The 22,937-nt window shown below is 35.1% G+C and overlaps 5 protein-coding genes across 11 annotated transcripts; 2 read left to right on the top strand and 3 right to left on the bottom strand.

Annotated features, from left to right (window-relative positions):
- Positions 1–1,570: 1,570 nt before the first annotated feature.
- Positions 1,571–11,894, bottom strand: LOC124310516 (uncharacterized). Of its 3 annotated transcripts, none has more exons than XM_046774549.1 (9): positions 11,726–11,894; positions 11,068–11,611; positions 10,508–10,784; positions 10,138–10,331; positions 9,269–9,727; positions 8,741–9,142; positions 8,014–8,377; positions 6,616–6,809; positions 1,571–2,663 (listed from the first exon to the last, which is right to left on the bottom strand). In XM_046774549.1, the coding sequence occupies exons 2-9, from the start codon at positions 11,590–11,592 to the stop codon at positions 1,854–1,856; spliced, it is 3,225 nt and encodes a 1,074-aa protein (XP_046630505.1). In that variant the 5' UTR covers positions 11,593–11,611; positions 11,726–11,894; the 3' UTR covers positions 1,571–1,853. The 3 variants fall into 3 exon arrangements, with proteins under 3 accessions (XP_046630505.1, XP_046630506.1, XP_046630507.1); XM_046774550.1 differs by lacking the exon at positions 1,571–2,663 and adding an exon at positions 3,123–5,103 and having other exon boundaries at positions 11,726–11,872; XM_046774551.1 differs by lacking the exon at positions 1,571–2,663 and adding an exon at positions 5,146–5,657 and having other exon boundaries at positions 11,726–11,879.
- A 292-nt stretch (positions 11,895–12,186) lies between these two features.
- LOC124310518 (H/ACA ribonucleoprotein complex subunit 4) lies at positions 12,187–16,119 on the top strand. Its single transcript, XM_046774554.1, has 8 exons — positions 12,187–12,317; positions 12,657–12,781; positions 12,871–13,203; positions 13,333–13,743; positions 13,886–14,006; positions 14,200–14,426; positions 14,715–14,930; positions 15,149–16,119. The coding sequence occupies exons 1-8, from the start codon at positions 12,305–12,307 to the stop codon at positions 15,221–15,223; spliced, it is 1,521 nt and encodes a 506-aa protein (XP_046630510.1). The 5' UTR covers positions 12,187–12,304; the 3' UTR covers positions 15,224–16,119.
- A 199-nt stretch (positions 16,120–16,318) lies between these two features.
- LOC124310520 (26S proteasome non-ATPase regulatory subunit 14) lies at positions 16,319–18,465 on the bottom strand. 2 transcript variants are annotated; one of them, XM_046774560.1, is made up of 6 exons: positions 18,312–18,465; positions 17,998–18,095; positions 17,689–17,838; positions 17,218–17,481; positions 16,675–16,941; positions 16,319–16,557 (listed from the first exon to the last, which is right to left on the bottom strand). In XM_046774560.1, exons 2-6 carry the CDS (start codon positions 18,088–18,090, stop codon positions 16,396–16,398), a joined length of 936 nt encoding a protein of 311 aa, XP_046630516.1. In that variant the 5' UTR covers positions 18,091–18,095; positions 18,312–18,465; the 3' UTR covers positions 16,319–16,395. The 2 variants fall into 2 exon arrangements, with proteins under 2 accessions (XP_046630516.1, XP_046630517.1); XM_046774561.1 differs by having other exon boundaries at positions 18,316–18,450.
- LOC124310522 (COX assembly mitochondrial protein homolog) lies at positions 18,175–19,472 on the top strand. Of its 3 annotated transcripts, XM_046774564.1 has the most exons (4): positions 18,175–18,227; positions 18,441–18,634; positions 18,813–18,917; positions 19,044–19,472. In XM_046774564.1, the coding sequence occupies exons 1-4, from the start codon at positions 18,190–18,192 to the stop codon at positions 19,265–19,267; spliced, it is 561 nt and encodes a 186-aa protein (XP_046630520.1). In that variant the 5' UTR covers positions 18,175–18,189; the 3' UTR covers positions 19,268–19,472. The 3 variants fall into 3 exon arrangements, with proteins under 3 accessions (XP_046630520.1, XP_046630522.1, XP_046630523.1); XM_046774566.1 differs by lacking the exon at positions 18,175–18,227 and having other exon boundaries at positions 18,490–18,638; XM_046774567.1 differs by lacking the exon at positions 18,175–18,227 and having other exon boundaries at positions 18,508–18,620.
- On the bottom strand, positions 18,693–22,707 carry LOC124310517 (tRNA-splicing endonuclease subunit Sen2). Of its 2 annotated transcripts, none has more exons than XM_046774553.1 (5): positions 21,977–22,707; positions 21,535–21,757; positions 20,208–21,068; positions 19,831–19,999; positions 18,693–19,663 (listed from the first exon to the last, which is right to left on the bottom strand). In XM_046774553.1, the coding sequence occupies exons 1-5, from the start codon at positions 22,181–22,183 to the stop codon at positions 19,516–19,518; spliced, it is 1,608 nt and encodes a 535-aa protein (XP_046630509.1). In that variant the 5' UTR covers positions 22,184–22,707; the 3' UTR covers positions 18,693–19,515. The 2 variants fall into 2 exon arrangements, with proteins under 2 accessions (XP_046630509.1, XP_046630508.1); XM_046774552.1 differs by having other exon boundaries at positions 19,839–19,999.
- Positions 22,708–22,937: the final 230 nt, after the last annotated feature.

Here is a 22,937-nt window from a genome sequence, read left to right as displayed (position 1 = left end):
CCAGGGCACCCCCTTAATAACTATTCAATATTCGCAAAGCACAAATTTCATCGAGAATTACGTCAGAGCTTAATTACTATTTTCAAATACAAGTATTTAACATTGGTAACAATCATACCATAAATACGAGCATTCTCCTATTAATTTTCTTTCGCGACACGGGGAGGACAATACTATAGAATATGCACAAGAGGTGAGGCAATCTTAGACTCTTGTCAAAGATCACGCGTGCTGAAGAAACCAACAAAAGGTTCAGTTTGAAGGTAAAACGATCATATCCGTGCTGTACAGATAGAACGCGTACTGTTGATCGGTGTACCAGACGGTGCCAGTAACTTTACAATCGGTCACCCCGCGTTTGTACGGGCACACGTACAGCATAGGGGTAGAGGTATTGTTATAAAGCAAAGTCACTCGCCTATAACATGTCGGTTGGCATCATAGATGAAAACAGTTCGAATAACTCCAATATCGTTCGCTATACCACTGGAGGACAGAGTATATATATAGTTATAACTGTGGCCTTTGTGCCGGGTTAATTATCTGGCACATCGTGCTCACACCCTCCTAGGAATGACTAAACAATTATTTCCCGTAGTACTCAAAAGGATAAAGTATTCTCTACATCCTGAGGTGTGAGTTGTGCATAGATGTAGCTTTTATTTTTCGGCACTCTAAAAATAGTCACTTTTTCCAAAAAATGTATCCTTTACCACTTAAATCCGCGTTCAAGGTAATACGCGGTATATCCTTTTTCAAAGTACATTACCTGTATAGCTTTCAACGGTTTTTATTCTAGATGATATTTGATGAACGGAAGGAAAACTTCGCTAGTGTTAAAACGCGGCAGCATTTAGACGTTGATTTTTTTCAGATACTTCTCTTGGGACAAGAAGAAGCGCGTGGCATCGGGACGCCGGACGTCCTGCGGCGTCGTACACTCATTTGTCACCGGGAGGATATTAACGCTATTGAGTGCTCGGGATCTTTACAAATCGCTTCTGGTAATAGAGGATATTGTGCGACCCCGAGCAACGTATAATATCGTATTATTGTACCTGATCGATCTTTCTCAGCGTAAAATTTCGTAAAATTCACTAGACTACCGGGTTATCAGATGCGGAGAATAAGCCGATCACAAGTTGGTCATAATGTTGTTATAATTATCTCACATATCTATATAGCTTAGGTAAAAGTAAATACGGGTGTCATAAAAATACAATTCTTGCAGCTATAAATTGGGAGAAAATTATGAATATCAACTTTATCTTGCAATCAACAACACTTTACTGTACATGACGAACAAAATTCACACCTTCAGCAGCATCAACACTGTAGAACTTACTATTCGCAACTATCCTGCATTGTTCTAATTATAAGAAGCATCACGATCCATTATTCCGATTGTGACAGTGAATAATTGATTAACGCTAAACAACCTACTCTCTAACAGTTTGACAAAGATTTCTATTAGCTCAATGAATAAGAATTTTTCCTGAGGAATTCGTGAAGTATGGAAGATCGTTAAAAGTATACGCGTATTGTTGGATGGAATATGAAAATCTCTCAGAGTTTTATTGAATGAACATATGACACAAACGTACAAAATATATGAAAATAAAAAATTAGACAAAAAAAATGGAGAACAAAAAAGAGGAATAAACTTATTTTTCAAGCTTTTGATACTGCTCATAGATAAAGATAGGTGTTTAATGATAACAAGACTTGTTACGTTTCACGTCCTTCTGACTAATTGAATAAGGTAACAAGTATATGTTAATGTATTAGTACGTGGAACGACAATTAATACGACGGCGTATCTTTTCACAGAATCAATTACCCAAAAGCAAACGTTAAACTTGCGGATTCTCGAGATTATTTAAATCTCCATGTCCGTAGATTGGCAGGGGTTCCGAATGCTTATCCTTTTGTAGGTAAATAATACCATTAGAATCCTCAGTTACAAATGCATATCTTAGTCTACGCGCAATATCTTGTGCACGATGCAAAAGTGCCAGTCTTTCGTCTGGTAGACTGTTAGCGTTGTATATCTTCGGTGTAGATATCATTTGACCGTTTACGCAATCGTAATTCGCGGACATATCATTTTCCATCGGAACCAGGTGCATTCCTGCGTGGGAGTAGTAATGAAGGGGACTGGGAAAGACCTGCGGTGAAATTATATTCGGTACGAGTGGAGGAGGCCCGTTCTGATGATGTGAACGTAAATGACGACCGTTTTCCTTGTAAATAGGATCCGTAGAATCAGATCGCATATTGCAGATAGGGTTGCGGAGAATCATTGCTGCTGCGAGATCCGCTTCGTGATCGGGACTTCTAGTCTCCAGATCCGCCAGTCTTCCTTCATGTTTTTGATAATGTTCATGGAGGCACTTGGACTCCAGTGCTGCCAGTCTTCCTTCAAGTTTTTCACAATATTCGCGAAGGGACTTATTCTCCAAGCAGACAGCATCGACTGTGGTTGAAATTTTTTGGAAATCTTCCCTCAATTCACGGTGTGCTGAAGTCTGATCGCATATTTTTTGTTCCACGGATGCCAGCATTCGTTGGATTTCGTTGGACGTACCGAGCGATCGTTGATTATCCGTTTCACCCCACGAAGCTCTGCTGCCATATGAAGTGTTAGCGCTCTTGTGACTTGGCTGAAAGTTGATTGTAAATAAGTATCACACTGATGAAAATAATATGGTAAATTAAGTATAGGAAACAAGTGCTATTGTTTTATATTTGTCATTGTTCATTGAAGACATCCTATTTCTCCCATAGACGTCTTACGCAAGCATTTTCTATTTCTAGATACTAACTAATAGTCGATATTTCACAACCATGAATTACTGAATTATTTGTAATCCTATATAATCAATTAGATTAAATATTTGTTATCCCCGTATTTTCGTACAATGAAACACGTGCAAAAATATGAGTAGACTGTTTTAAAGGTTTAACATCTCTTTATTCATGCTTATATTATTATTAGACATATTAGAGATACATGATTACTTAATGTATGCGTCATTGATGCGCAAGCATTGATAAACAAAAACCATACAACTCAAACCCTGCGGGAATGAATCTAAACTAAATTCGACTATTATATAGCTGCGGGAAGGAATCTAAACTAAATTCGACTATATATAGCTGTGTTGTGTGTGTGTGTTATACGACATTATGCGCCACAAGTTGCAACAGTACTTGCGTATGCTGTAGCCTAATATCAACTTGCATGATAAAACTACTAGCTTGCAATATTATTTTCTCAATGTGATAAATTTTATAAAGAAGTATATAAAGACACGTTTGAAGACAGTAATTCTGCATCTTACGTCAAACTAAGCACAGTTCAACTTTAGAAGAAAAAACATTAACTTGCATCCCCTATTCATTTTATGAAAAATTATGACAGACAAATCTCGACTTATTTTGGTTGACAAAGTCTGAGAGGCCTGCTTACAGCGAATAGTTCACGTGTCTCATCCACATTTTCATAGCGGAGTATATACAATTAGAAGTCTGAAAAGTGGATCAAGTTTGAGAAATTATATCTTAACAACCAATTATTCAACTCAATTGGGGTTTGTTTTGTTTCAAAGTATGTAAATCGAGCTTCCTTTACGTCTTTTTGTCACCGGAATCAAATAAGAGACACTGTTATTGAAAATAACGTCAACCGTTTCGCTCGTTGATGAAAAAATTCGTAAATTTTGGACATGAAATAAAATTGAACTGCAATAGACACAATTTTACTGGGGACAAGAAATTTCGGAACGTGGCGAAAAGGATAAACTATCCAATAACACTGGATCTAAATTTCAAGTAAATCGGTTGAGCTATTTTTAAAATATTGTGGGCACCGCAATATAAATCGCCGAGCGAGAGAGTTGACGGTATTGTCGATAGCACTGCTTCCTATTAAATGAATATAATAACAAAAATATACCAATAAAGCTTGAACTACCTATTTTAGAACAAAGCAAATTCCAATAAAATTGAATAATTTTCTGTCCATACATAAATTCTCTAAATTCACCCGTGTTTTTAGCCGTCTATTTGTATATACCCCTTGAGCCATTTCAATTATCAATGTAGAGCGATATATTTATCAAGCATGTGTACAATATAAAATGGAATATCGAAAAGCTGGTCTATGAAATTAATATAGAGTTGATATGTCGTCATCGCCGGATATAAATAGAGCGTCGGAGATAGAGAATAAGACGAACACTTCACCTTTAAGATTAGAATATATGCATGTTTTTGAATAAAACATCAAATAGCACAGACAACGAGCAAATCATAAAATGTCGTCATTTTTCGCATCACTATCTGTAAGTGTACGAGCTCTCAGGCTTCACAAGTTCGTACAGCAAAATGTGCAGTAGCAAGGAAATATATGGCAATACTTGAATGTTCGCTACATTTATCTCCTGTAAAAATGATTAATTTTGTCCTATATTTACAATTTGATGTCAATACGGTCTGAAACAGTTGTGATCCGGACTTCACGCAGTTATATATGTAGAAGATCAGGCCCAATTAATTGATGTACATACATTTAATTTAAAATATTGATTTATTTTACATTGAAGGTCTTCCTGAACTAGGCAGGGGCATCAAGTGTTTTAAGTCAGGTGGAAAACAAATCCACAGTTCTGATTCTATGTACGAATACCTGAACATAGTTTCAATCTTTGCCATCACTAACTTGTCGTGTTTTTCTACAAACGCTTGTATGCCAAAATACGAATATCGATCTTTGTTGTTAAGTTTTTTCAATTGCTTGATTGCGAGGTGCAAGTATTTATAATTGACACAATCATTTTTCGATTGTTTGCAAATCAAGCCGTATACTTTTTCTCTGGGATATGACACATCTGTGCAAACAACAGTACCCAAGCTTGGTTTTTCTTTACTTAATCGCGCTAAGAAGGGGTACTTTTCATCCAATGATTTCATCTCATCAGAAATATGTCCATCTGAAGAGCCAATATATAACAATCCTGTTTGCGATTGAATATCCTTAAGACATAACACTTCGAGTCTGATTGTTGTTTTTGGTCTAGATTTTGGCGTCTCCTGATAATCCTGAAATAGAGAATACCTCACAAAGTCATATTTGGAAAAGAGACAATTTTCTACCTGAAAGGATTTTAATGAACCCATACAATAGTTTTATAAATTAACTGCATAACCGATATAAACCAGATTACTTATCTCTATTATATTACGAAATATCTTAGTTTGGTATCTCGTGTCTCTTCTGTTCTATGTTCCGCATGAAAACGTGTAATGTGTATAATCCAGATGTATCAATTAAGCACTTGTCCCTGCATGCTACACATGGCAAATATTGTTTTACACAAGTTCGATATAAAGAAGTGATTAAATTAAAAAACTACATATCGAACAGAATAAGTCTTCAATACCTAGACATGCGAAATTGATTCATCTAGAGTCCTTATTACATTTTAGACGGACTAAAATATAAATTCATATTGCAACACTCATTTCCGTTTTTTCGATTTTGCCTTTTTAGTATGCTTAATACTTTGCTTGGATTGTTTGCTAGGTTTTCCTTTTTTCTTATTAGACTCAATCTTTTTACACTCTGGTTCCGGTGATAGCCGAATCGTCCAGTACTGAAATTATTGTAAATTGCACTCTGCTCGCAACCACATAATTTTACACCCAAGAAATTCATATCAGTTATGATTACACCAAAAATCGAAAAATGTAGCAAGCTGTGCAGGAAAAAGTAAGAACCGTGAGGAAAGAAAATACAAAAAGTAGTATATAAGCTCTTAACTGTAACATTCCAAGTTAGGTTGTTCCAGTAAAAACAGTATCAGTCATGCAGATTTATTAGAGCATAAAAGTTACATATACAGTCGATGCATGGATCAATACAAGTGATGCCGATTTTTCTTTGAACGCGGTAATTCACACTCATACTGGTGCATTCAGAAAATGTTCAATTGTTAGGTTCGCTTTGCTATTTTTTGATTAATAGAAACACATCCAACAATGCACAATACCAGAAATTTTTCTAGTATCCTTGCGAAGCCACTCAATCAAACCACCAACAAAAATTGCACACACACATAGCATGGCAAATTACAATTACCGAAATCTGTTATAATAATCACGTGAACTCTATGTTACTCCGGATTAGGACAGTTAAAAATAAGGTTTTTTTTCGTTCTTGCCCCTTCAAATTTTAGGGTTTGATAGAAAAAAGATCCTCCCAAAGGATGAGCTCTCTAGCTCAAGTCTAACGGGACGCTCTTCTAACTTTTATTTCCAATTCATTTAAGGCGGGCAAAATTCAGTTCTCGTTAAAAGTTAAAATACTCGTAAAATGTTTATATTTTTAAAATTCATGCACAGATCATTAAAGTTGATTTTTCAAGCTTTTCAAACATCTATAACGAAGCATAGTTATCAACATTCAAAAGTCTTGTGCTGGCACGTTGGTTACAACTAAATATAACTAAATAGAGAAGAATAAGCAAAATGGTGATTGTGACAGTGCGGCTGGTGAAATGTAATAAAATGAAGCAATATACATTCGATATTAGTATGAAAATTTAAACTCACCTTTTGTAAATTGTAAATTTTTATCGAAAAACCATCGGCAAAGATTTCCTCTAGCATATCTTTTACTTTATCCCAATCGAGTCGATCCAGTCCACAACCAATTCGTGGCATAGCAATTTCAGACACATTTAATTCTTTGCATTTTGCACGTAGGGCCAGTAAACTTTTTTTGAGCGTGCTATATGTTGGCTTTCCTAGAATTACAAAATAGAAACAGTTGGGTGATTTTGCTATCGCTGGTACGTAATACTTCCTGCTTAAATACATTTAGCTCATAAAACATCAACAAATCGATTAGTGATTTCTTCAAATTTGTTAATCAAATAACTTCAACACTGTCGGACCAATGAAATCCAAAATTCAGCCGGTCTAAAAGCCTAAAACTAAGAAAAGCCGCGATGATCGAGATATTGTAATTAGTGTATCTTTTTTGATGTTATTAGTTAAATAACTTGAGAACTACGTGACCAATGACATCCAAAATTTACTTAGTTCTAGACTAAGAAGAGCCATGTCAATTAAGACCAAGATCATCAAAATACGTCAAACCATCTCCAAAGTACTATCATTTTTATTTATTTTTGCATGCATTTATTCTAATAGCTTAAAAACGACTGTACCGATCCGACCCAAAATCTAATGATTTCTCAGTGAAGTAAAGCCCCGTTGATTCAGACCAAGATCATTGAAAGGCAGTTATTAGTTTTCAAAATATCGTTTGACCAAAATTTCTTAACACCCACACCCATGTACCCACCCACCAGACGTCCATCCGAAAATGGTCGAAAGTCATTCTCTAGACATTAAAACGGTAACATCAGGTGAGAACACAACTTTTCATTTTCGGGGTGAATATCTTCGGAAGAAGAAGAGTGGGACGTTAAAAAAAAAAGCGTGACAAATTGAGAAAAGGAAAGTACTTTCATCAAAACATATATTAAACTTTGGTAAGATCTGAAGATGGACAGTTATTTTACAATCACATTATATTGAAGTATATCTAAAGATAGAGATCATCATTTGTAAATTGATCACTTTTTAGTGCCCAGGTCACATGTTGTCACACTTGGAAGGGTATGTTGTTACATATTAAAAAAAAAACTGAATTGGTGTATTAGCAAGGTGGTCATACTAACTTATGAATTTTCACATAAACTAATTGACTACCATTGTTATTATATACGTTTTAGAAATAATTCCCTAACTATAGCCAAAGGCTTCTAACGGTTTTCTGCCTTTACACAACTGTCAAACCTTCTTAAAAGTTGCAATCTGTTTGGAAAGTCAGCTTTTACAACCAACTAGTTTCGTAATTTTATCCATTCTAAAAAATGCATCAGGATAACAAAAACATATTTTTTTAGTTATAAAATCTATTGTTTACTATAAAACGCTTACCAGTACTTTCAGTCTTGGTGACCAAATAAAATATATATCTTCCGTCTTTTTGAATGTAAGCTACTTCGCCCTGGCTTGCTCTTTGATCGAGAAGTTCTGATACGGACTGGAATTTTTGCCTAAAAAGTACAGCAATCCCTGAACCCATTCGGAAATCAGCTCCAACGCAATGAGCCAGACTCACAGTTTCCTCGGCATCAAATAAATCACCTTTACATTCAGTGACACATGATTTCGGTTTCTCGTTTTTTCTTTGTAACTTTTCTCTTTGTCTAATACGGTGGTTCATCTCTTCCTTCTCTTTACTTTTTCTTCTTTCAGCTTCAGCATATGAATCGTCATCATCGACTTTATTCGGACTACTCTGTTAAAGCAGAACCATGTTACAGTTAAAACATCAGAGGTGTATGAACTACTAGTGGAATGCATAATTTATAAAATATATTAGTATGAAGTTAATTGTTCGGCTAATGTAACAACTTTTATGGCACTCCTTTGAGATAGCTACTTTATGTCGCACATTACTTGCCCATATACGTAATGTGTATTTCTACCCTTCATAGAAGAATGCATGTAATCTTTAACAAAGAATTTATAACAAAGGCATATAAAGTAAGTTTATAGATCAAATGTATAGATTTTCGGTCTAAGATGCTATCCATTAGCAAAAACAACACAACTGCTGAAGACAAATGAGGTTTGACAATCAGAAAATGTTTTAACGAACCTCTGGGTCCCACCAGTCACTGTGATTGTCATTATGCGAAGTATCAGTCAATTCAGACAATTTCGCGGATTGGGGTTGCATAGACCCCCAATCATAGTCATCAGTGTTTTGAGTTTCGTTTAACGCATTGCAAGGAGTGAAATCAAGCTTTGACTTTTCTGAATTGGTTTCATCACTCAACGATTGTGCAGTGATCTTTTCTTGAACTGTACTCATATCTTGATCTTCTGCTTTAGAATTTTTTTCTTTACCACACCAGTTTTCTTCAACTCTTGGCGATGTATTTTTATTTTTTGTTCCCTTGGTTGTCTTATCAATGTTTAATAGAGGGGGAGAAGATGATTCTTGTACTTCAGTAGAATCAAGTCGGCTTTCAACTTGCATATTCTCATCTTTTTTTCGCTGGTATATAAAAAAAGAATTAATCATTCTAATATTTGCAATCTGTACCAATTGGATCATCTTAAATCATGGTAAAAAAGTGTTTTACGTGAAATATCGGATCGATTTGGATGGACGCATACATACCAATGAAGGTGGCCAGCAAATCCAGAATTCTGCCTTTATTGACGAATTTCTAAACATGGTCTCTATTTTTGCCATAATGTAAGGGTCATCACAATCTTCAAAAGCTTGCAACCCAAAATATTCGTACTCATCCTTGATATTGTACTCTTTCAGACGCTGAATAGCTAATTCCAGATGTGTAAAACTTACAGGACTGTTTTCAGACTCCTTACAAATCAAACCATAAACTACATCTTTTGACTGAAGTGGAGTACGAAATGCGCTTCCAAGCTTATATGAAGTTCGTTTTAAATGATCGAGGAAGGGATATTTCTCATTTAAGGACCGCATTTCCTTAGATACGTATGGCCGTTTATAACCAATGTAAAGAAGCCCTGTTCCTGGCTCTATGTCTTTTAACTGTAAGGCTTCATTTTTTACTTTTGACTTAGAACCAGATTTAGCTATGTTACTATCATCCTATGACGTAAAAGAAAGTAATATTTTAGTGATCAACTAATTGTATTTGTTTTTGTGCATATTGAGAAACTCAAAAATCATGATTTAATCTAAGAAAATGTATTTACAGACAGTTACAGGGTTCCATTATCATGGAATAGAGTTTGCAGTATTTCCTAAATCCAGAAGATTAGTAATTTCAAAATCCAATCTATTGAAAACTGCACTTAAACAACCTTTAAGCATATTCTAGTGATCGAATCAAAAATTTGAATATGCGTGTCACCCATCAATTTTGTTAGGACCATGTAATTTTCTCCAATTTGCATAATTAAAAAGAAGGGACAGTATTTCACTTGTGCAATTATGTTAGTTTTGAGCAAGTAAATTATAACTTAGCAATGAAATGTACTGCCTCAATACGAACTTACCTTCTCTAAATGATAAACAGTTATAACAAAGACATTTCCAAAAATTTCTTCCACAATAGATTTTACGTCCTTCCACAGAAGCTCATCCAACCCACATCCAATTCGTGGCATTGCAATTTCCGTGACTTTGAGTTTTATACATCTTTCACGCAGCGCATATAGACTCTGTTTCATTGTGTCCATTGTAGGTTTATCTGGAATTGCATTAAATCAATGACGACAAATCGAAATGTATGTAAACACTTTAATGAAAGTGTACAAAGATATTTAGTATTGGTCTACATAGTCAGAGTACTTAATAACAATCAATTGTGTATACTAAAAAATGATGAATATAATGTTACATTGAGCATAAAACATACATGCTTACCTGTACTTTTTTGTTTTGTTACTAAGTAAAACACATATCGTTCATTATCAGTAAGGTGGGCTACGCCACCTGGTTTTACTCTTTGATCGAATAATTTACCAGTCGAATTAAATTTCTCACGGAATTGTACGGCAATCCCTGAACCCATTCTAAAATCTGCTCCAACACAGTGGACTAATGAAACATTAGCAGGGGCATTGAACAAATCATCTTCGACCTCTGTGATACAGGATTTTTTTCCCGTTTCATCAACGAATTTTGTTGTTCCTCGATCATTCTGTGTGGTAAAAATATATCTTAATAATAATATATGTATATCACAGAATATGAAATAACTTAGCTTTATAAATATTACAGCTGATCGGTGATTAATTTTATTTTTGCTAGCGAATTCTTTGGACGTTTAGTGAATATAATAGTCGTTCAAATTCTGAGACAAAAATTAAGAGGCTGCTTACATTGTCATTAGGATATATATAAATACCAAAGTCCAAGGTAAAATTTTTTTGCAACTAATGAGAGATGTACAAGACAACATCACTAACGGTAACTAAACTCACCTGACGCGAAACTTCAGAATCAGAAGAAATATCAGTGCGAATCCAAGTTCCTGATCCCGTTTCAAGTAAATTTTGTTGTGATGCAAGAGAAGGATCAGATGATTCCTGTAAATTGCAAGTAGTCGCTCTTGGGGTAAATTCAGCAGACTGGGCGCTAAGTGATGATTTGACAGTACTGACTGCCGTTGGATGATCTGAATATTTTCCATCAGAAGAGCGATTTTGCATAGAAAACATCTGCGATCCACGCTGATTTCCCTTAATGAAATTTCGTGGGCCATAGGAGGAGCCGGATCTGACTCCTCTACTCAAGTAGCTGTCACGACCAGATTTCGTTGATCTATAATCAACATCTGGTGGTTGTGTGCAAGGTGTAGCTTCATGATTTGAAGAAGATGAACCCTCACTTGCTGGACTTTGCTCATTTTTTTGATCATAATATTTGCGTCTCATACAATTTTTTGGTTTACCTGCACCTCTCGGCTTAAATGGCAAATTTTTCGAACCTCTTTCTCGGTAATCCATCGTGCGATTGAACTATAACCTAAAATCATGTAAACCTTTGAGGAACAGCAGGGAACGATAGAGGTGAATTTTATCAAGCAGACTATTAAACAAGCAATCCGACGATATGAAGGCAAATAATGACTGTACTTACCGTAGATAATTGTTCAAAAAAACGGCCGAACGTCAACGTGGTGATACTCTCACGGAAAGACGCAAGCCACCGAAATGGAGCTTGAGATGAACGCGAATGAACGCGGGGTGTTCCCCGAACACTATGAATGATGCGTAAGAAATTTATGAAATCACCAGCGAAGCATTCTTAACCAAAATAACGATCGATGTAAGCGTTGTAACAAGTTTGGGGAATTCCCTGTCCAATTTCCTTGCATACTTATGTGATACTGTGATATTACTGTTGTTTTCAAATGAGGTATTAATTTTTCTAAGTAAAAAATGGAATCGATTGATCAGAGAAATATCATCATTTTTCTATTGCCCTGGGCATCGTCTTCGTGGGTCAACATTTCTGGACAAAAATGTTTGGACATTATCGGACGGTGTTGAAAAATGGAAGTGTGTTAAGCCACGTTCTCTTGTCACGATCTCGCATTGAAGCGTGTCCCTCTCATGGCCAGCGTGTAACCAGCGCTTTTCTTTCGAAGCTAGATTCGTAGCTTCGCTTGCCGAATGCACTAAAATATTTAGTGCACGTGTTGTCAGTGATTTTAAAATGGCAGAAACAGGTAAATATTATTCATCATAAATATGCGACACAAGCTATTTATCACTCTAGTAACTTGTACTCGCCTTCCACGCCTGCCGGGATGTTTATTTTAACGTAAATCTTCTGTTTTCTGTTATTATCAACGAGTAGACATCTTGCGGTAAACACGTGTTATCGCATATATTTCATCCATTATTTATGCTTGAAATACGCGTGTTGTACAGCTTACGCGTCGCATTTATGCTATGTCCCTTCATAAACCCTCATTTGCGTTTTAGTTTACTTCAATTTAGCTCGTATCGCATGTAATTAATTATTAGCTAGCGAGGTTATGTTTTACGATTTTTGTTCCTCACAGAAAATGAAAAACGTAAAGATAAAAAAAAGTCACTCGGAGAACTGCAAGTGGCTATGAAATGCCAAGTCGAACCCTCCAAGGCAGCAGTTAAATTGGAGTACGGCAACTGGCCATTGTTGTTCAAAGTACGTTCCTTGTTGGTTCAATTAAAATATGTTATAATTATTTACAAATACATTGTTTATCGAATTCAATGATTTTACTTTCATTTCAGAACTTCGACAAATTATTGACCCGTACAAAATGTTTTACACCATTAACGTGCGGCTCAACACCTCTCCATCGTAATCTCTCTGAATACATTAAATCAGGTTGCATCAATTTGGATAAACCGTCAAATCCGTCTTCACATGAAGTTGTTGCTTGGATCAAGCGAATTTTGAAAGTTGAAAAAACTGGTCACTCTGGTACCTTAGATCCTAAAGTAACAGGATGTTTGATCGTATGTATAGACAGAGCGACTCGTTTAGTAAAGTCGCAACAATCTGCAGGAAAACAGTATATTGCAGTATTCAAATTACATTCTGCTGTTGAGAATGTTCTCAAGGTGAGCAATGAATGCACATTTTTTTAAATGAAAACATATGATAATATGAAACTGAAATGCACAAATTGAAAAAAAAAAATATTTTCGAAGAATTACGATCTTCAAGTAACAATCTGTATTTTATGTTAGGTGAAACAAGGCTTAGAAAAATTGCGTGGAGCACTGTTCCAAAGACCTCCGTTAATATCAGCAGTTAAGCGTCAGTTGCGAGTCAGGACAGTGTATGATAGTGTTCTACTTGACTATGACGAGGATCGAAACATGGGAGTATTTAAAGTTGATTGTGAAGCAGGTTCTTACATCAGAACAATGTGCGTTCACTTAGGTCTCTTTCTAACTACTGGATGTCAAATGGAAGAGCTTCGTCGATCGAGGTCCGGTGTACAATCCGAACAAGACGGGATGGTGACAATGCATGATATTCTTGATGCTCAATGGTTATACGAGAACCACGGTGATGAGACTTATTTACGCAGAGTAATTAAACCTTTAGAAGCTCTTCTCGTGAAGCACAAAAGAATTATTTTGAAGGATAGTGCAGTATGTATTCGTTTTATTATTACAAAATTGTTCTGGTATATTTCCTGTATTATATTGTTTTGAGTTTGAATTGATAGACACTCAACATTATTTGAAGTAGTACAAAGAATCATGCAATGTTTCACTGTTGTTTTCTTTGCAGGTAAATGCTATATGCTATGGAGCAAAAATAATGGTACCTGGTGTTCTATTATACGATGATGGAATCGAGCTTAATGAAGAAATTGTAATTGTCACCAGCAAAGGAGAAGCTATTGCTCTTGGTACGACTAATGACATGTTATCACTGTCTGAAATTAAATAAGTTTCTGATAGTAACAAAATTCAGAGGGTCAAATTTCTGATGGACTATTTTGAATGAAATTCTATTTGTACTCACATTATCAAAAAATATTCATGACTGCGGGATTGAATTTTCTGTACTTACTGACTCCATTCGTTTTATTCCGCAAATAGCTATTGCACTTATGACGTCACCTACTATGACCGCTTGTGATCATGGTGTAGCTGCTAAGATAAAACGCGTGATTATGGAAAGGGATGCCTATCCCAGGAAGTGGGGACTGGGTCCTAAGGCCTCAATAAAAAAACGGATGATAAAGGAAGGCAAATTGGATAAGCATGGAAAACCAAATGAACAAACACCGTCTGACTGGCTCACAAGTTACGTGGATTATTCCAAGGTACCATATTAATTTTACTTTTTGTGGTAGTGTCATAACTTGTTCTAAATATCTGAGTCATTTCTATGCATATTATATGTGCTCTTACAGTATCGAAGTGTTCTGTGTTCTACTGGCTCTTATAATGAAGTGTCACTTGCCTCTTTTTTGACTTAAAGTATTTTTCAACTATTAAAATATTTAAATATTATTAAAAGTTCTCAGAAAATGCTAAACATGAATTTCACTCAGTAAAATGGAGAATATGACGTGATTAAACATGATTCTGTTATTGCTTACTTGTATCAGACTGATGCCAACGGAGTCGAAGATGCCACTAATCGAAAACGAAAACTGGATCCTTCAACAAGTTCAATTGATGCATCGGTTGCTGAAGAAACCAAGGATGAAGAAACTGCGTCACCAAAAGAAAAAAAGAAGCATAAAAAAGATAAGAAAAAGAAGAAAGTAACGGAAGAAACAGATGCTACTGAAACTGAAACTCCAGCAAACGCAGCTACTGAAGTTAGTATATCCATATATTTCACAATCCAAATCTGGTTTATTAAAAATACGTGCGGCAAAATAATAAGTAATTATTTGACGCAACATGACAAATACCCATGTAAAAATCTTTGCGAGTTTTGAATAAATTGCTGCAATCGACCATAAAACCATTGATTGTAAAGTACGAAATGTTTTCAATTTTTTTTAATAGTGATTACTTTCTTTTTCTATTGAAGGAAACACATGTGAAGAAAGAAAAGAAGAAGAAAAAGAAGAAGGATAAAGACCAAGAAGCGCCAGCCAGCGAATAATGAAATTCGTAAACATACCATATAACAGGCATGCTAAAGTTATACTTATCAGTCATCCTGAAGTTATTTGGTGTAAAATGAAAAATATTTCATACGATACGAAACAAAGTTATATATTTTTATTTACATCCTAAAGGGGCCTGAAAAGTTCCACTTACGTCAACTAAACGGAGATGCAATTATTACCTGAGAAATGAATTGATTCCGTTCTTGATACTATGATACACTTACCGAAATCAATCTCAACTATTTTACTAATGAAAATAATGAAGTGATAGGTTAGCAGAACGTCTATTATGCTTAAAATCAGATATTTTTATAGTATAGCAAAAGCTCGTTTCAAATATTAATTTGCGCTAAACATGCCAAACAATTGTGAAAAATTGATATATCAATCGTTCGCCCTTATATTTGTAGGATCGTTGAAGACACATCTCGAATTACACGCATCATTTTAATACAGAACAAATGTGAAAACAATACCTACATGGTTTTGTTTCTTGATATTCACCTGATATACTGAGCATGATGTACATTATGTGTATATTGAGTTTGAAAAGTTTAGTTTTATAATCATCTACAGCTTTCGGTATTTGGTATAAAATTAATTTTACGATTGGGGAATATCCGATTGAATAAAATTCGTGACCTGTTACACTGAGTGGCTAAGTGAAGAAATATTCCCACATCTTAACGGTACAAATTGTATATTCTCGGACCTTCAAACCATAGGTTTGTCGTGCTTGTAATCTATGCACCATTATTTTTCTGCTCATTTTACGGTATTTGTTTTTATAAACGAATATATAATTAACCGCAAGATACTGTACATAATTTCATTCTAAGGCTGGCCAATTTGCAGGGAATTCAAATAAATTACAATATAAACAATTGTACAGTAATGTTGCTTGATCATACGCCCTTTTCCTAAAATAAAATCCATTTTTTTATGCAAACACAAAATGTGGTATTAGGATTGAATACTTGTCGTTAGACACAGTACATGGTGATTACAAGGTGAGATGTTATGGAAAATTTGTTTCCGACATTTATTGAAAAAAGAAACTTTGGATATACGACAAAATATAAGACCAATTTTACTGTTTTCATTTTATTTTAAAAAGACGGTTTTATGTTCAATTTTCGTAGGTAAATTATATAATGAGAAAACATCACTTGAACACCACAGTATCAAGCATAGCACCGAGGCATTGCACAATATTTGTAGTCATTAGTGTATCGACTTTTTCTTCAAGATGCCGTTTTGGATCTTGTTTTCCAACATTTTTTATTGCCAGTTGCTCTGGTGTCATCTTTTCTTCGTCTTCTAATGCCTAAGAAGTAATAAATTCAGTCAATCATAGCTAAATTCGAGATCATTCGGCTAACATTTCACAAGATGTTTCATTGCAGATCAAATGCTTTAGATGCAATAAAGAGAGAATGTGTACCTTATTATAATTTTTGGCTAACTCCAACATGTCGGAAACAATTCCTTCATTAAGTTTTCCATGTTCTGAGTATTCAGCAAGCGTGAGACCATCCATCCATGATTTTTTATGCAAATTGAGGAGCATCTTCTGCTCCAGTTCATTTTTACGATAGTTTATACTAATGCTATAGTAGTGACGATTTAATCCGTGAATTAACGCTTGCACTGATGGCTTTTGCAGATGACCCAAATTGGATGTAGTCTGGCGAGGTTCTTGCCCCAAGACCTAAACGTAAATAATATAGAATTGACATTGCAAAATCAAATCTGCCATACACTTGGTCAACATTTTTCGCATCAGATATTAGTATGTTTTCAAATTGTTATAAAATTAATTAGTATATGGATTATAATTCAACTTTCGTAATTACAGTGAAACTTCCCAATAGCGGATACCCTTGGGACTGGATATCTTGTCCGCTATTAATAAGTGTCTGTTATACAGATAATGGCTCATTTTTTATTGCACAATTATATCATATTTTGTTGCAAATAAACTTACCATCATATTGGGATTAATTAATCGAAAAGCATCAATAACGACCTTGCCTTTCACAGATTGAATAGGATCGATGACAACAGCCACAGCACGTTCACTAAGTGCTTCAAATGACTGCTGAGTATTAATATCAACTCCTGAAAGCCAACAGCCAAAACCAGGGTGCGAATGGTACCATCCAACTACCATCTCAGGTCGTCCAGTCTGTTTCAACATATCCAACATCTTGGCTTGGAATACTGGATCAACAGCCTCAACGCTAACGCCCTTATCAAAAAAGACATATATTTAGGATATCATCAAAAACGTTGCCCTATGTATTAAAATAGTTTCTACTTATTATCAAATAATTTTATTCATAGCAATAATCAACAACTTAATTATTACAAAGTGAGTCTAGAACAGACCCACTGTAACCTTTGTTTACAGACTCATCTTACGTGATGAACATTTTTAATATAATAAACATCTTACAGTTCCTGTTTGCGGCATGGCAAACACGTCAATGACTCGGACTGTATAGTCGTCTACAAATTCACCCAACATTAATCCCATAACTTCCATGGGTACACCTGCGCGTCCATGTTTCAACATTTTGAGTAAAGCCAGTGAAGATATGTATACCTGGGATAAAGTAATTAGTTTGAAACTATCTGAGTTATGATTCAGAACATGTAATCTCACCATAATGGAATATAACTGAGTACAATTAAGTCATAAATCTTTTACATTCATAACAAAAATATTTTGTTATGACATTGCTTAGATGGAAATGTTATTTACCTGCTCAGCAGTATCTACTACAGGAGCATCCGATGGTGGGGGTCCTTGATTCAGACCTGGCATACCGCCTCCTAACCGTAACAGACGGTCCATTTCCTCTAAAAATTAAACGCAATGATAGGAATAAGTATTGTAACGAATCGACTCGGCCAGATTAGATTCATTTTTCGGGAAAAAACAGAATCAAATTGTATGAATGAACAATGGTGTTCTGTAAACGGAGAATTGAGGTTAGTTGCCCGATTGTCAAAATCCGGTCATGTTTAAGGCGTTTGTTAAATGCAAATGTTATTATACAACTAGAGCATACTTACCTACTTAAGAAGGTTAATTCTAGATTCAAATCCCGTCCGTAGTTAACTACTTAATTTTCGAGCGACTGAAATAAACAATCCTTTCAATTCTGGAAGAATGACAATCTGAAAATGTTGGAAAATATGCAGAATCACCGAAATGCATGGTGGGTACCGACCGGCTACGGGGATCAACCAATCAAAGCAGTTCAGTGCACTATGCAGTGCCTATCGGAGGAAATCAAAAGCTATGATTGCTGTGATCAGTACGATCGAAAGGAAAGGGAGAAGAAATGGCAGAGAAACACGTACCTTCAAAAAATTACACAGGTGGACCTCACGGAGTGGGTAATTATCGCCGCAACATATAATTAACGTAGCGATTATTATCATACTTGTAAATAAATGGTTATCAATTTACTTCAAAGCATACTTTGTACATAAATTTTACGAATCAGTTAAAGTGTTGAGGTTAGTTCAGTTTGTAATGGTTTGCGGAACGAGATATGCATTTTCTTACAGGTAATCCTGATGACTTGTCTTTGAGAAAACTAGAATTACAAGTTCTTATACCCAAAAGAGTACGTGAACGATCGAGGAAGGAAAAGTGCGTCAAAGAAGTTGAAGGTAGGTTCGTCACACATAACACGCTATACATAAGTTAATTTTTTTTAAAAAAGCTCAGCAATTTTTTACACAGTTATATCGCATTTACTTTGATTGATTATTTTGTAATAATTTATCTTTTTTCAGCTTTCAGCAAATGCTGTTCTAGTACTGGTTTCTTAATGGTAACGAAGTGCCGGAACGAAAATAGTGAAATGAAAGAATGTTTGACAAAATGGTTCAATAATCCAGAGTTTGTCGAAGAATGTAAACAAGAGTATCTGGCTGAAAGAAGTGAATACAGAAGAACAGGTATTGGCAAAGGTTCCAGAGCACCAGTGGGTACCAACAGAATAGGGTCTAATATGTAAATAATTGTATTGTTATCAGTATAATTTGCCGACAGAATTTGTAATTACTTTGTAACTTTGAACAAAACATCTTTCATATTCTCAAATCGCGTTGTTTATGTATGTATAAAAACAAGAAAACTACGAAGTGATCTCAAGTCAACTATGGACTATGCGTGGCTCGTTAGGAATAATTAGCAATAAATCGTGAAATTTAAAGATTGTATGTAAAAATTATTCTCATTACTCTAAATCATCATTTTCATCCTCTAAATCAATTTCCTCTCTATTTTGTTTCGGAATCCATCTCCTATAAAGTAACTCTTGCACCATAAATTCGCACAAGAGTTCCGGGGTGGAAGGGATTTCACTTCTTGGAATTTTTGATGGCCAAAGGACTTTGGCAAATAATATTTCCTGCAAAGTAATGAACTCACGTAAGGAGACGACACTATTTTATCTCTTGATATTGGATCAGAATAGAATACAAAATAATCTTCAATATTTTACTGATGTTGGAATTATATACAAAATGAGCAATAAGTTTGCACTGACATGCAAAACTAATATTGATATGAACACACCCCACTACCTTAGCAGCAGTTTCGGATAATCTATCAAGGCCATATAATTTTTTCCAAGTCATTTTGCGTGTTGTTTTCTTGTCATCTGTGATCAAGGTATCTGCATCTAACACTTCCACAATCACGATATACGATGCATGATAAAATGGAGGCCCTTGTTTGTACAGCACTGCAATAGGATCAATTGTATTGATTTTAAAATATTTTTCATCGTCCACGATCTTGACCCAAGTTCTTACTTCAATAACATCAAGATTAAGAAACAGAAAAATTCTAACTAAAATAAAAATTCCCGGCTACTATGATTTATTTTCATATGAACATAAATTTAAAAAAAAATTTATTTATTACATGCATAATTTATAAATGCTACTTACAGAAATCGCCGCCATACTTTAAGCCAGACTTAACCACCCAGCCCTTACTCCGAAAGTAATGATATACAACATATTTTTGTACAAAGTCACTTTGCACATGGCAGAAGTGATTCCACGCATCCAAAATACTCAACGAATTACCATCAAAGTCGATAACTTGTAGGCAGCCCAATCCAAACATCAGAAAGAATGTCTCTTCAAATGTGAGATACATTACTTCTCTAACAGGAAAACCTTCCTTCTCAACTGTTGGTTTCACGTTATTCAAATAATTTTCGGTGTCAGAGTCACTGTCAGGTAAAACTAACAATTCTCTCTCCAACATTTCGTGGTCATCTTCCACATTCGTCTCATTTTCAATTTCACAACAGTTTTTTTCATCTAAACTTGTTGACATTTTCTCATCATTTAATACCATAATATCTGCATCACCACAGACATTTTGTGTCATGGATTCTGTAGTCTCAACATGTGAAATTTCACATACTTCATCTTCCTCTTCACTGGTGTCAAGAACAACTTCATCTACTTTTGCAGGTACAGATGTCAATTTGTCAGCAGTTTTATGGGAGTCTTGTGTTTCAATATTCTTAAATAGAATAGGACTTGAATCGTTATTCTGAATTTGTGTGACTGACACTGTTTTATCAACTTGATTTTGCTCACATTTGTCATCCATTTCTTCATTTGAGCAATCTCCACTTTTTTCAGAAGATCTGGCTACTTCTTGAGTTGCAAGTCTAAGTTTTTTTTCTGCAGGTTCTGTCTTCTCGCCTGAATCATGTACACTATCATCTTTTACAATATTCTTCTCATTTTCAGATGCACGTCCATCTGCACTTGCCTCCTGAACTTCTGACACTGTTGATTATAATAAATGTTATTGAAAGGGTAGCACCTGGAAAATCCCAGATTGGCAGTAAACTCCTCATATTCTGTTTGCAAATAATTCTGATGCAAGCACTCTAGATATTTGTCATCAAATGCTGCTGTCATCCCTGTGATTGAGCGATTTGAAATTAAGATTTGTAAGGTCGACGTTGGTTCAAATTGTTCGTGCTACTATTTTTTCGTCTTTTTTTCTTTCTATTACGTAACAAGATAAGGTCATTTAAAAATCGGATATCAATGTTTACCTATGAAGAAAAAGCATGACTGTTGTCTGAAACATTGACATCAGATAAAATTGCAGCACATAATGCATAACAAAATTTCTAAAGTAAAATGCCCGTTTTCAAATGTAAATGACTTGGAGTTTATAATTTATTTTTGATTAATATTTGGGTTAGCAATACGTGAATACCGTTTCGACAAGGTTTTTACTTACCAGAAGTTTTTTTTTTGCCATCCATTTCTTTTGATGAGTCGATATCTGCAGTATTTTTCCACTTTTCCTCTTCCATAGATTTTGCCAGAGCTTCAGCCGCTAGATGTTTTGCTTGTTCAAGCCATTCTTGTCGTCTAGCCCATTGTCTGTGTCTCACAACTGGCCGTCTAGTCCTCTCAAAGTTTGGATAACTTCGCGATAGAGATCCCTTCCCAAAAAAACCCTATACATAGTAAAAATTGATGAAAAATTAGTTGTTACTGCACCACAAATGTTTCAGATATATCATAGCTCAATCACTACTTTATTTTATCTGAATTTAAAAGTAAGCCTGTTAACTGAATTGAGCAAAAAAATTATTCAAATACACATAAATAATGAGTATTCTATATCTCAAAGCAATTTCAAGATGGTTATTACTTGTTATGACAGTTACTATTACCATGGAATGTAGAGCTTCGATATCGTACAGTTCTGTGACACAGACTCCCAGGTTGGCGAGGTGGCCGGTATAAACGATCCATTCATTATCAGAACCTATATTAATTGGGAATGGCTTACGTGGCCGAAGTCGAACCCTTCGCTTTCTTCTGGGTTCCCTTAGTGGCATCATACTTTTCTGACAGTTTTTCATTTCATTCAGTGCCATCGTTGATGTCAGTACAGTTTACAACAAAGCCATTCGAACCCGACACACTGACTGCATTTTTTGGTTATGTCTAGAGAGGGCGCATCTCAGGTCAAAGACGTGCTTATATTTGCGCCAAGTATTTGCTGTTACAAATTAGATATTTGTGATCGTGAAGCATTATTTCTATATAAAATCTCCTTGTAACATCAAGTTGACTAGAAACAGCTGAAGAAATATTTACAGATAAACCTTTTATTACTTACTTTGACTTACGCAGTTAAGAATTAAAAATTTTCGCTTAAATGCGAATTAAAAAACTTATCTGCAAATACAAGAGTATAACAAAACTTTATGCATTATGACCCACATCAAGAGTTATAATTAAAATTTTTTAAATTGATGTATTGTAATTTTGTGAATACGTGTGGTCAATTTGCGAATTTCATTATTTCGCTCACAGAATCGCAAGAATTGGAGTTTGAAGAAACTCAAATTACTTATTTAGGGTGACGCGTTAATGGCATGTCAAAGTTCCTAATATTTTACCCTGTTCCTGATAAAAATACTGATCTTTTTCAGGAGACATTCCAACCACTATTACCTAATGAACTCACTTTACTCATGCAAGGTCATTGAATTTTACGGATAATATTTTTAGTAGTAAATTAAAATAGTCATTCTCTCTCAAATTTCATGTGCTCTGTTGTTGGAGAACTTTTACATTTTTCAAAGTACGCACTATATTGCACGCAGTTGCTGTCTATAGATGTAT

This window comes from Neodiprion virginianus, chromosome 1, assembly GCF_021901495.1.
Source record: "Neodiprion virginianus isolate iyNeoVirg1 chromosome 1, iyNeoVirg1.1, whole genome shotgun sequence".
In the NCBI taxonomy this organism is placed as follows: Eukaryota; Metazoa; Arthropoda; class Insecta; order Hymenoptera; family Diprionidae; genus Neodiprion; species Neodiprion virginianus.
The sequence above is the reverse complement of the archived record's forward strand: the minus strand, read 5'-3'. Positions and strand labels throughout refer to the sequence as shown.